The sequence below is a fragment of the Pempheris klunzingeri genome, chromosome 18, assembly GCF_042242105.1.
Source record: "Pempheris klunzingeri isolate RE-2024b chromosome 18, fPemKlu1.hap1, whole genome shotgun sequence".
NCBI classification, from domain to species: domain Eukaryota; kingdom Metazoa; phylum Chordata; class Actinopteri; order Acropomatiformes; family Pempheridae; genus Pempheris; species Pempheris klunzingeri.
Window position 1 is genome coordinate 170,001 of NC_092029.1, and position 12,500 is coordinate 182,500.

Genomic DNA, 12,500 nt, shown 5'->3' on the forward strand with positions numbered 1-12,500 from the left:
GACATGGTGTTTCCTGTCTGTGTGCATGCTGGAGAGCCTGTCTCTCTCTCTGCCGGCCCGTCTGTCTCCATCAGATGACCTTGCCTCCGTCCTGCAGGTGCTCCGCAGTCCCTGCGGCTCTAATCTGCGCCTCCCGGATCGGCGCTAATCTGAGCGCAGGATTCACGAACAAAAGGGCACTTAAATCAATCCAGACGGCGGTCTGGCTGGGGGTGGGGGGGTGGGGGTCCATCTGCTGCTCCATCAGACCCAATTCAGCTCGTTTGGTTGGTAAATGTTGCAGGTTAATGTGGACGCGCAGTGCGCATGCTCGCGGTGTGAGCGGACCGTGTTCAGGGATGCCGATGAACCCGGTAATGACCCGGACCGGGAGCAGGTCTGGTGGACCGGCTCCGGAGCCTCTGAAGGTGACCGGGGGGGCGGGCGTTGCGGCAGCCGGGCTGTGAGGGGTTAACCCGGCCTGCTGCTGCGTCACTCCGCCGCCTCCCCAGCATCATAATCAGCCTCCGTGTCCCGGTTCACACCGCTGATCCCTTCCAGCCCAAGCCGGGCCGAGCCGAGCCGAGCAGAGCCGAGCCGAGGCCATGCAGCAGGACTGAGGTGTGGATGCGTCAGGGCGTCATCAGGGGCAGTCAAGCGGTTTAGCTGATCTGAAGTCAGATTTCTGTCCTCAGACTCACGCGATTACATCATGCTTACGTCAGTGATAAGCAGGTCTGTGTTTTAGAGGAGCTCTTGTGGACTCTTACAGTACAGAGTACTTCCATCTGTGTACTTGTACTGCAGTAATCACTGAGAGGATCTGAAGAGATGTGATGCAGCTTGTTAATAATCTGAAGCTGTGTGTGTGTGTGTGTGTGTGTGTGTGTGTGTGCGCGCGGTCAGAGGACTTCAGGCTTTCTCCATTGATGACTTAAATAATAATTAATAACTGAGGTGTGTAATTATTATCTATCACAATAATCAATGATGCCCTTTGGTTTAAACAGGAAATAGATTTCACTGCTTTTATTCCTGGACGTTCAGGATGGTTTCACTGTTAAAGTCGGGAGCAGCACGCTTCACTTATTTCGCAGCTCGGTCTTCGTGTGTGAATGTGACGGCGTCCGGGGGGCTGATGGGTAAAGCAGGCGTGTGCATCACTTCACCGAGCTGCTTCTCCGGACGGTTCCAGGTCAGCAGCCGGACTCGTCATGCCGTTCGGAAACACCCACAACAAGCTGAAGATGAACTACTCGGCGGAGCAGGAGTACCCCGACCTCAGCCAGCACAACAACCACATGGCCAAGGTGCTCACCCCCGAGATGTACGCCAGCCTGAGGGACAAGGAGACGCCCAGCGGGTTCACCCTGGACGACATCATCCAGACCGGTGTCGACAACCCAGGTAACGGTCCTCTAAACCGGGTAACAGACCAGGTAACGCACTGGGTACGGCCCTCAGACAGGTGACACCCAGCCCAGCCCGGTTTGTAAGCCCCCACATAAACCACACCCCCCTGGAAACCAGGTGCCCTGTCCTGACCTCCCCACAGACAGTGTAGCGTGTCACCTGAACCAGGTAGCTCCTGCTGTGTCGTCACCTTCACACGCAGACGTCCTGTTCTGGTTGCTTGATGATAAACTCCTTAACTGGATTGACTCGTTAGATCAGGTTAATTCAGGTTAATTCTCTGCGGGGATGTGACGTCGTTATTACCGCCTCCTGATCCCTGATCCTCCTCATCAAATCAACCTCCATCTGCAGGTCACCCGTTCATCATGACGGTGGGCTGCGTTGCCGGAGATGAGGAGACGTACGAGGTGTTCAAAGACCTGCTGGACCCGGTGATCGAAGACCGCCACGGAGGATACAAACCGACAGACAAACACAAGACGGACCTGAACGCTGAGAACCTGCAGGTAAACACCCAGAAACCTCCCAGGGGGGCTCTGGATCCACGCCTTCATGTCCAGCCTCAGTGGGAGCCTGTCTGCAGCATCGGTTACCATGGTGACACTGAGGCACCATCATGTCTCATGTCCTGAATGTGGCCCATTGAGGCCACCGTACTTCCGCCGATAAGGTCCCTCTGCCTTTAGCACGTCGACACGGTCACGTCAAACGATCCGATCTGATTCTGATCTGGACCTGATCTGGACATTGCGCAGGATTCTGTTTGTACTAATGACTCAGAATGAGTTCAGTCTACTTTTTCTTAACAGCTGATAAAAATTCTTCAGAAACGAATGAATCCAGAATTAAAAGCTCATGTTTTCTGTCTTTAAAATTAATTCCTGTTCCGTGTTTCAGGGTGGAGATGATCTGGATCCAAACTACGTTCTGAGCTCTCGGGTTCGGACCGGGCGGAGCATTCGTGGATTCTGTCTGCCGCCGCACTGCAGCCGTGGAGAACGCCGCGCCATCGAGAGCCTCTCCATCGAAAGTACGATAGCACTTCCTGTCTGCCCCCTTCCGTCAGGTTAAACTGTGGTGGTGCGTTCAGGGACACTCTGACGGTTTGATGACGGAGCTGTTTTCTCTTTGCTGACTCACTGAGGCAGAGGAGGAACAAACTCTTCATCAGTCTGCTGTTGTTCAAGTGTGACAGCAGCTGAAAGGGGCAGCCTTTATTTAGAGATTTCCCATCATGCCTCAGTGAGCCTCAGTGAGTGTGTCAGTAAATGCAGCAGCTCGGTTATGTAAGTGTGAGCTGTGAGTCGTCCTGCTGAGACTCTTAATGAGGCTCAGACCTGAACCTCCTCTTTCATATTCAGATGAGACTAGACCGGACCGGACCAGCTGACAGCAGCAGACTGGACTCTGGCACCCCCTGCTGTCTGAGCGCAGCGGCACAGACGGACTGACGGACGACAACCACAACATGTGACCTGCAGAGTTTGAATGGACGCTAAACGACTGTGAGACAAACTTAGAGAGGCTTTGATTTTACAGCTGTGAGACAAAGTCAACGACCACCTCGCAGCAAACAGTCCGGCCTTTAATTTGAAAATCTCCTGACACTTCCAGAAGGGAATCAGCTGTTTCTCTCTCCACCTGTGAAACATATTGTGAGCCCTGACCTCTGACCCCCCCCCCCCCCGCAGGTCTGGACCTCCTGGACGGCGACCTAAAGGGGAAGTACTACGCCCTGAAGAACATGACGGAGGAGGAGCAGCAGCAGCTGATCGATGATCACTTCCTGTTCGACAAGCCTGTGTCCCCCCTGCTGCTGGCATCCGGCATGGCCCGCGACTGGCCCGACGGCCGCGGCATCTGGTCAGTGCTGCGACCACAACCTGTGACCTGCTGAGATACCGAGCAAAGACACAGCATGTCGGAATTAAGATCCGAGGGGTCGGAATTAAGTGACACGTGTCGAGATAAAATGATGGTGGTTAACCCTTCACTGTCGCCTGCAGGCACAATGACAATAAGACCTTCCTGGTTTGGGTGAACGAGGAGGATCACCTCCGCGTCATCAGCATGCAGAAGGGAGGCAACATGAGGGAGGTGTTCACCCGCTTCTGCACCGGCCTCACTAAGGTCAACACATTCACTTCCCGTTTCAGGACAGGTGACCTCAGTGACCTCGACCTGTCTCATGTGAACACCTGTCTCTCTGTCTCTCTGTCTCTCTCTCTGTGTCTGTAGATCGAGGGCTTGTTTAAGGAACGAGGTCACGAGTTCATGTGGAACGAACATCTGGGCTACGTCCTCACCTGTCCATCCAACCTGGGGACGGGACTGAGAGCCGGAGTCCACGTCAAACTGCCAAACCTCAGCAAGCACGACAAGTTCGGAGACATCCTCAAGAAGCTGAGGCTGCAGAAGAGAGGGACAGGTACGAGACAGGTGGACAGGTAGACAGACAAGTGGACAGATGGGTAGACAGACAGGTATACAAATAGGTACACTGACAGCTGGACAGACAGGTCCACTGGACTAGGATCAGACGGGTGGTGACCCTGTAGGTGCACCTGTCCTGTAACATCACTTCCTGTGTGTATGTGCCAGGTGGCGTGGACACGGCAGCAGTGGGCGGAGTCTTTGACATCTCTAACGCGGACCGCCTGGGCTTCTCGGAGGTGGAGCTGGTGCAGATGGTGGTGGATGGGGTCAACCTGCTGGTGGACATGGAGAAACGCCTGGAGGCTGGAGAGAGCATTGACGACCTGATGCCCGAGCAGAAGTGAACTGTGTCCTGTCTCACCTTACACCTGTCTCCCACACCTGATGCCCTCACCCCACCTGTAACCAATCAGAAACCGTCCTGAGGCTGAGGACGTTTAGAGCCGCTCAGTTAGACATCAGTCTTCCAACATGTGAAGGATTTTCTATTTCCTGTGTGCACCTGTTGGACTCCTAACACCTGAAACCTCTAATAAAGGCCCCGAAACACTCACCTGTTCCTGTCCTCATTCAATCAATCTTTATTTATACAGCACCAGTTTATATCAAACATTACTGGACTACTTAAGGAAGTCCTGCCCTTAATGAACACGTCCTTACTGGATACAATCAATCAGTCTTTACTAACAGGCTACGTACCTCAGTCCTTCAAAGTAGCAGTAATTAAACCTCTCCTGAAAAAGCCCACTGGATTCAGGTGTATCAGCCAACTATAGACCTTCATCCAACCTTCTCTTTCTCTCAGAGATCCTGGAGAAAGCAGCAGCCAACCAGCTGTGTGACTTTCTAAACTCTAATAGTCTATTAGAGGATCTTCAGTCAGGTTTTAGAGCGAACCACAGCACAGAGACACTGGTGAAGGTTACAGACCTCCTCCTTATGGCATCAGACAGAGGACTTCTCTCTGTCCTGGTCTTGTTGGAACAGTTCACTGGTATAAAGGAACCACATTAAGCTGCTTTAAGTCCTATTGATCAGATCGATTTCAGTTTGTTCACGTTAACAATGAATCCTCTGTCCACACTAAGGTTAGACATGGAGTTCCACAAGGTTCAGTGCTTGGACCAATACTCTTTATCTTATACATGCTTCCTCTGGGTAACATTATCAGGAAGGACTCCATTCATTGCCACTGTTATGCAGATGATACCCAATTATACTGATCAATAAAGCCTGATGAACCCAATCAGTTGGCTAAACTTCAAATCTGCCTTAAGGACATAAAGTCCTGGATGAGCAGCAACTTTCTGCTGCTAAATTCAGATAAAACTGAAGCTATTCTGCTCTAAACACCTTTTCTACCAACATAACTGCTCTGGACAGCATCACTGTGGCCTCCAGCTCCACTGGGAGGAATCTGGAGTCTTATTGATCAGGATTTGTCCTTTAACTCCCACATTAAACAGATTTCTAGAACTGCCTTTTTCCATCTACTAATGTTGTTAAAACCAGGTCCATCCTGTCTGGAGATGATGCAGAAACACTAGTCCACACATGAGTCACTTCCAGGTTGGATTATTTCTGTTCCTTATTATCAGGCTGCCCCAATAAGTCCTTAAAGACTCTCCAGCTGGTCCAGAACACTGCTGCTCCTCTTCTGACCAGAACTAAGAGAAGAGACCATCTTTCTCCTGTACTGGCTTGTCTTCACTGGCTTCCACTAAAAGCCAGACTAACAGGAAGAAACCTGGACCAGAGCCAGACTCGGGGTTGGGAGCTTTCTATTGGGGTCCGTCAGTACTGTGGTACACTGTATACTGCTACAGTATTATATTCCATCAGTGACGTCCTGCTGTGACTGAATATAGTAACAGGAGGACTGTTACAAGTGTTTCATTCATTCACGAGTTTATTGAGTCCACAAAAAATGTCACACTTGATCCAGGTGTGTTGGATGTGGGTCTGTAGCGCCCTGTTGCTGGCCGTCACTCAGCATCAGGTAACGTTACCGGGTGAGTCATCTACATAGATCTCTGAGTTCCTGCCACGGCTTTCAAAATAAAGTGTCCATTTTTTAACATACATGTCACTCTTGGTTATGGTAACTAAAACACTACCATGCTAACATGCTAACACTCTAAAACGCTAACACACTAAAACGGTAATATACTAAAACGCTAACATGCTAACACACTAAAACGCTAACACTCTAAAATGCTAACGTGCTGAGAGAGCTTGGGCCTTCAGGACCAACTGATTGATCCTTGTCATTTTGACCTTGGAGAAGAACAGAGGGCTCTGATTGGTGGAGACATCAGGGAGGCGGTTCTCCTTCACGCTACGCCTGATGGAGCGCATGTCAGTAGCCGATAGGCCGGTTTTCAGAGAGAGCAGCGCTGACACGTGACCATCACTGAGGAGAGAAGACACAGCACAGTGAAACATGTGACACACCTGGTCAGACAGGTGAGACAGCAGCAGCCAATAAGGACTGAGAACTGTTCTTCTAGACATGGAGTTCCACAAGGTTCAGTGCTTGGACCAATACTCTTTATCTTATATATGCTTCCTCTGGGTAATACTATCAGGAAGCACTCCATTCATTTCCACTGTTATGCAGATGATACACAATTATATTTATCAATAAAGCCTGATGAACCCAATCAGTTGGCTAAACTTCAAGTCTGCCTTAAGGACATAAAGTCATGGAAGAGCTGCTAAACTCAGACTAAACTAAAGTTATTCTGCTCTAAACACCTTTTCTACCAACATAACTGCTCTGGACAGCATCACTGTGGCCTCCAGCTCCACTGGGAGGAATCTGGAGTCTTATTGATCAGGATTTGTCCTTTAACTCCCACATTAAACAGATTACTAGAACTGCCTTTTTCCATCTACTAATGTTGTTAAAACCAGGTCCATCCTGTCTGGAGATGATGCAGAAACACTAGTCCACACATGAGTCACTTCCAGGTTGGATTATTTCTGTTCATTATTATCAGGCTGCCCCAATAAGTCCTTAAAGACTCTCCAGCTGGTCCAGAACGCTGCTGCTCCTGTTCTGACCAGAACTAAGAGAAGAGACCATCTTTCTCCTGTACTGGCTTCTCTTTACTGGCTTCCACTAAAATCTAGAACAGAGTTTAAAATCCTTCTCCTCACCTCCAAAGCTCTTAATGTTCAGGCTCCATCATCTCTTAAAGAGCTCATAGTACCGTACTACCCCACTAGAGCACTGCGCTCCCAGACTGCAGGTCTACTGGTGGTTCCTAAAGTCCTCTAAAGTAGTGATGGAGCCTTAGACCAGCCCCTAGTTATGCTGCTATAGGCTCAGACTGCCGGGGGACTCCCATGCTGCACTGGGCTCCTCTCTCCTCCTCTTCCTCTCCATCCTGACGCTTCATGTCTCTTTAATGTCTGTTTCTAACTTGCTATCTTCCCCGGAGCCTTTCTGTGCTTTCTCATCTCTCAGGTTCCTGTGGATCCTGGTCCTGGTCCTGCTGATGTGGTTCTCAGGTTCCTGTGGATCCTGTGGATCCTGGTCCTGGTCCTGCTGATGTGGTTCTCTGGTTCATGAATCACTGCTGCGTATCGTCGGCCACTCATCATGTTTTTCAATAATATCATCCTGCTACTCTGTTAGTCACATTCTGTTAGTGCTGAAGACACTGTTAGTACACTGGTGCTGTTTGTGTTGTCTGTCTCTCTCTCTGTCTGTCTCTCTCTCTGTCTGTCTCTCTCTCTCTCTGTCTCTCTCTCTCTGTCCAACCTCCACCCAATGCGGACCCCTACAGAAGCCCCCCCTCTGATCCTGGGTCTGTTCGAGGTTTCTTCCTGTTAAAGGGGAGTTCTTCCTGTTAAAGGGGAGTTCCTCCTGTTAAAGGGGAGTTCTTCCTCCACTGCTGTCTAATCTAATCTCTGAGCTGCTCTGTGGGGATTCTTGAATCCTTAATTTTGAATTCCTGAATCGTTGGTCTCTCTCTAATTAAAGAGTTTGGTCTAGACCTGCTCTTTATGTAAAGCGTCTTGAGATAACGCTGTTGTGAATAGGCGCTATATAAATAAAGATTGATTGATTGATTGATTGAACGTCATCTGATGTAATCAATAACAACCACTGATAAAGACAGACAGACAGACGGGTCTCTGTGGACACTCCTCAGTGTTTTTCCAACCACCTGATACACCTGTGAAACCTGAGTACCCCCTCCCGGCCACGCCTGCCATCTCTGTGGTAAGCAGGTGTGATCCTAGGTGGTTGTTAGAGACCATAGAGAGCCACCCCCCTGACAGAGGGAGGGGCACCATGTCTATCTGTGGACATTAAGACAGATAGACACCCCCACCCCCCCTTACCTGAGGTCGTGGAACCTTCTGGACAGACTGACCAACTCCAGCTGAACACTTCCTGGATCCTGCAGGCGAAGGATCTCAGCCAGACGGTCGACCACCTCAGCGAGCCACCCAGACTCAGTGCAGCCCTGAACACACAGATACAGGACTGTAGTGGCACCACAGACCATCACAAACCACCTCAGACTACCACAGACCGCCACCTACCGCCTCAGACCGCCTCCGACCACCACAGACCACCTCAGACCACCACAGACCGTCTCAGACCACCACAGACTGCCTCAGACCACCACAGACCACCTCAGACCGCCTAAGACTGCCACAGACTGTCACAGACCACCACATATGTCCACAGACCGCCATGGACCACCACGTGTCTCACCCTCTCAATGAAGAAGTCGGCCATCTTTCGACTGTCTTCAGTCATCCGCTGAGCTCCGCCCACCTGCTGCTCTCTGTTCTTCATCCTCATCTTTGTCGTCATCATCATCCTCACGTACTGACAGACCACGTGCTCATGGAGGACACAGAGCAGGGCCTGCAGACAGACAGGAGGACAGAGAGACAGACAGGTGGACGGACAAACAGACAGACAGGTGGACAGACAGACAGGTGGACAGACAGACAGGCTCACCTGTCTGCAGGCTGGTTCCAGGTCTGTCAGGTCGTCCAGGTGTTGGCTCAGAGAGTCCAGCAGAGAGTCGACAACAGGAAGTGACCCGTCCAACCAGACGGGGGTCCACAGCTGACTGAGAAACACCTGTGTGAGGGGGGAGGGGGCAAGTTGACCTGATGGATCAATAAAGTTATGACAGTTCATCCACAGAAAGGGGGGGTACCTTCAGCTGGTTGTGAATGGGACAAGTGAAACACCTGTACCCACAATCCCTCAGGGCCGACAGCGTGTCCAGACAGTCGCGTCTCTGCTGCTCCGACACACTTCCTGTTTGATCTGTGATGTAACCCCTGAAGACAGTACAGAGAACCAATCAGCAGCAGAGCACAAACACGTTGTCCAAATCAGATTCCCTCCACCTGCCTCGTCTGGCAGGAAACCACAGGATCATCACAGGTGATCGTACCTGAGCTGCTGCTCACAGAACAGGTGAGCTTTGATGACTGAGTGGACGTTTCCATGGTTTCCCTTCACAAAGTCCTCCAGACACTTCTTATAGCTGGAACACACACACACACACACACACACACACACACACACACACACACACAGTTTTAATAAACAGCCTCATTAGTATTCATGTGTCTGGTGGGCGTGTCTACCTGCTGAGGAAGCTGTCCAGGTGAGCTGTGATCCTCTGAGCTTTACTCTGGTCTCTGATCACACACCTGAACTCAATCAGGGCGCCGTCTATCACCTGGAAACACACACACCACATTTCAGGTGTCACCCCTCACCTGTCTGAATCACTACCTGGATTACAGGTGTGTTGCTGTTGCACACAAAACTGCTATACCGACATTACGGCGTCACCTCTGCCTCACCTGTCTCCCCCGTGTCTCACCTGTATGACATCCACAGCCAGTGGACTGAAGTGATGCTGCTCGATGAGTTCAGGTGTTCTGTCGCTCAGCCAGTTCTCCTCCTCTTTCCTCAGCACCGCACTGAGCCACAGCTTCACCTGGTCCTGAAGGACAGGAACACTTTTTTACTGCATCCAAACATGTTCCAGTCCTCCACCTGTCCTCCTCCTGTCCTCCACCTGTCCTCCACCTGTCCTCCTCCTATCCTCCTCCTGTCCTCCTCCTGTCCTCCACCCATCCAAACATGTTCCAGTCCTCCACCTGTCCTCCATCTGTCCTCTTCCTGTCCTCCTCCTGTCCTCCACCTGTCCTCCACCTGTCCTCCACCTGTCCTCCACCCATCCAAACATGTTCCAGTCCTCCACCTGTCCTCCATCTGTCCTCTTCCTGTCCTCCTCCGGTCCTCCACCTGTACTGTGGGGGGCCGGACCTGAGACCGTTGCCAGCTAACAGCTGCCCCCTCAGGGCTGCTGGTTTTACCTCCTTGTGGGTCAGGTACTGGTCCTCCAGGTGGTCCAGGTGGTCCAGCAGCAGCAGAGAACCCAGACAGGCCGTCTTTATGTTCCCCTCCAGGTCCTCGTGTTTCAGTATCTCACTGCAGAGGAAACACATGACAGCAGGTCTGGACTTTCTCCTTGAGAAAAAACGTTCTTCTTCAAAGTTTGTACATTTCCTCTTTTCTTATGCTAAAGAACGGAAATTATTACATTCAATGTCTGTGACAGGACCCTGGTCTGTGACAAGATCCTGGTCTGTGACAGGACCCTGGTCTGTGACAAGATCCTGGTCTGTGACAGGACCCTGGTCTGTGACAAGATCCTGGTCTGTGACAGGACCCTGGTCTGTGACAGGACCCTGGTCTGTGACAAGATCCTGGTCTGTGACAAGATCCTGGTCTGTGACAGGACCCTGGTCTGTGACAAGATCCTGGTCTGTGACAAGATCCTGGTCTGTGACAGGACCCTGGTCTGTGACCGGATCCGGTCTATAGAGGGATCTGGTCTGAGGATCCAGCTGAGGATGATTTAGAGCTTTAATCTGACCTGCTGAGACCCTGAAGAGCACAAAGTCTGTCGACAAACACGATGAATGTTACCTGATCTAGGATCCTGATTGGACACTGAGTCACACCTGGCCTGAGGTGTGGCAGTCAGCAGGACTCACTGTGGGTAGCAGTGGTTGATCCAGAACAGCAGGTAGCTGCGGTCGTCTGGTTCCAGTCCAGCAGCAGCGAGTTCGGTCAGCCGGCCAGAGAACCTCTGATGGTAGAGTCCCGCGTACAGATTCAGGATGTCCACCTGAGGAGGGTAACAGTCCTTCACCGTCCTCGCCACCGCCAGCAGGTCCTCCTTCACACGCCACCCCATCCAACACACCTGCACAGGTACGTCGTCACATGAGTGTCGTCAGTGTTCAATGAGGACGTTTCCCTCATGTGAATCCACTCAGTATTCATATGGTTTATTAATGTGGGCGACCTGGTGACCTGGTGACCTGGTGACCTGGGCGACCTGGTGACCTGGTGACCTGGGTGACCTGGGCGACCTGGGCGACCTGGTGACCTGGTGACCTGGTGACCTGAGCGACCTGGTGACCTGGGCGACCTGGTGAGGACTCACCTCCCTCTTCAGAGGAGTCGACAGTCCGTCAGCTCCGCCCGCCTCTTCCTCGGCGCTCTTCGTCAGTCTGGACTCCACCATGCTCTGCAGCAGATTGTGGTGAGTGCTCCAACACTTCTGAGGACGCCACACCGGGACCTGGCCCTGCTGACGGTCCAACCAGCGCCGGTCCTGCTCCTCCTGCTGCTGAATGGAGGCCACGGCGCTCCTCAGGACCGCCAGGTGTCCCGAGGAGGAGGAGGAGGAGGAGGAGGAGAAGGTGTTGTGGATAGCCATCCAGATCTGCAGCCTCAGAGCCTCATAGTCTCTGTGCAGCTGGTCCTCCTCCTCCTCAGTGGGGGAGTCCTGACTGAACAGCTGCTCCTCCCTGAGGATCAGCCTCCTGCTCACCTCCTCCAGCTGCTCCTCCTGCTGCGCCTCCTCACCGTCATGCTCATCCTCTGAAACCAAAAGAACACAACAACAGGCTCCTCTGGGGTTCTCGTGGATGGGTTCAGGCAGAACCTCAACTTCCAACTTTACAGTCTCAGAACAACAAGGTTCTACTGAGTGGACGTGATCTACGGGCTGGTTCTGGGTTCTACCTGAAGACGTTCTACCTGATGATCGGTTGGTTCAACCTGATGATATTCTATCTGACCTTCTGTGTGTTCAGACCTGCAGTGTGGTTGTGGTTCTGCTGTCTGCGGTTCCTCCAGACCTTTACAGGGTTCTTCAGTTTGGGCAGTCTCCTCTTCTCGCCCCCTTGGTTCTCCTCAGCGCCTCCTGCTAAACATTCAACACAAACTTCATCGACAACATGCTCATGTTCTTTTTCAGTGAAACAATGAATGGACTGTCAGAGAACCAGGGGTCTGTAGAGCTGCAGAACATCCAGAGTTTGAAATCTGATGTTCCACGTTCTGAAATCATCTCAAAGCGTTCGGGTTGAGACGGAGTGGAAACCTTGGAGAACACTGAGGGAGAACCTCATCCTCAGTGGTGCAGAACAAACTTGAGGTCAAACACCAGTAACAGAGGAATACACGGTTCTACTGACTAAACGTGAAACTGGACAAATCCACAATGAAACAAAATAAATAAGAACAATTAGAAATGACAACAATAATCAAAGGATGAGGAATTAATCCCTGGAACCCTGATGGGGGGGCTGCAGCA

General features: G+C 51.5%; 2 protein-coding genes across 2 annotated transcripts in view; one reads left to right on the forward strand and one right to left on the reverse strand.

Annotated features, from left to right (window-relative positions):
• The first annotated feature begins 1,191 nt into the window (after positions 1-1,191).
• LOC139217476 (creatine kinase B-type-like) lies at positions 1,192-4,287 on the forward strand. Its single transcript, XM_070848779.1, has 7 exons — positions 1,192-1,386; positions 1,747-1,901; positions 2,293-2,425; positions 3,087-3,258; positions 3,402-3,525; positions 3,634-3,823; positions 3,997-4,287. The coding sequence occupies exons 1-7, from the start codon at positions 1,194-1,196 to the stop codon at positions 4,173-4,175; spliced, it is 1,146 nt and encodes a 381-aa protein (XP_070704880.1). The 5' UTR covers positions 1,192-1,193; the 3' UTR covers positions 4,176-4,287.
• Positions 4,288-6,048: 1,761 nt separating this feature from the next.
• The window catches only part of LOC139218265 (tumor necrosis factor alpha-induced protein 2-like), a 7,267-nt gene continuing 815 nt past the window's right edge, over positions 6,049-12,500 (reverse strand). Inside the window, exons 2-13 of the mRNA XM_070849829.1 lie at positions 12,000-12,110; positions 11,343-11,782; positions 10,888-11,099; positions 10,204-10,318; positions 9,705-9,827; positions 9,463-9,557; positions 9,267-9,359; positions 9,024-9,150; positions 8,819-8,944; positions 8,567-8,722; positions 8,188-8,312; positions 6,049-6,244 (exon numbers count right to left, since the gene is read on the reverse strand). Coding sequence (XP_070705930.1) covers positions 6,049-6,244; positions 8,188-8,312; positions 8,567-8,722; positions 8,819-8,944; positions 9,024-9,150; positions 9,267-9,359; positions 9,463-9,557; positions 9,705-9,827; positions 10,204-10,318; positions 10,888-11,099; positions 11,343-11,782; positions 12,000-12,110 — 1,919 coding nt within the window. The remainder of the gene's footprint in view (positions 6,245-8,187; positions 8,313-8,566; positions 8,723-8,818; positions 8,945-9,023; positions 9,151-9,266; positions 9,360-9,462; positions 9,558-9,704; positions 9,828-10,203; positions 10,319-10,887; positions 11,100-11,342; positions 11,783-11,999; positions 12,111-12,500) is intronic.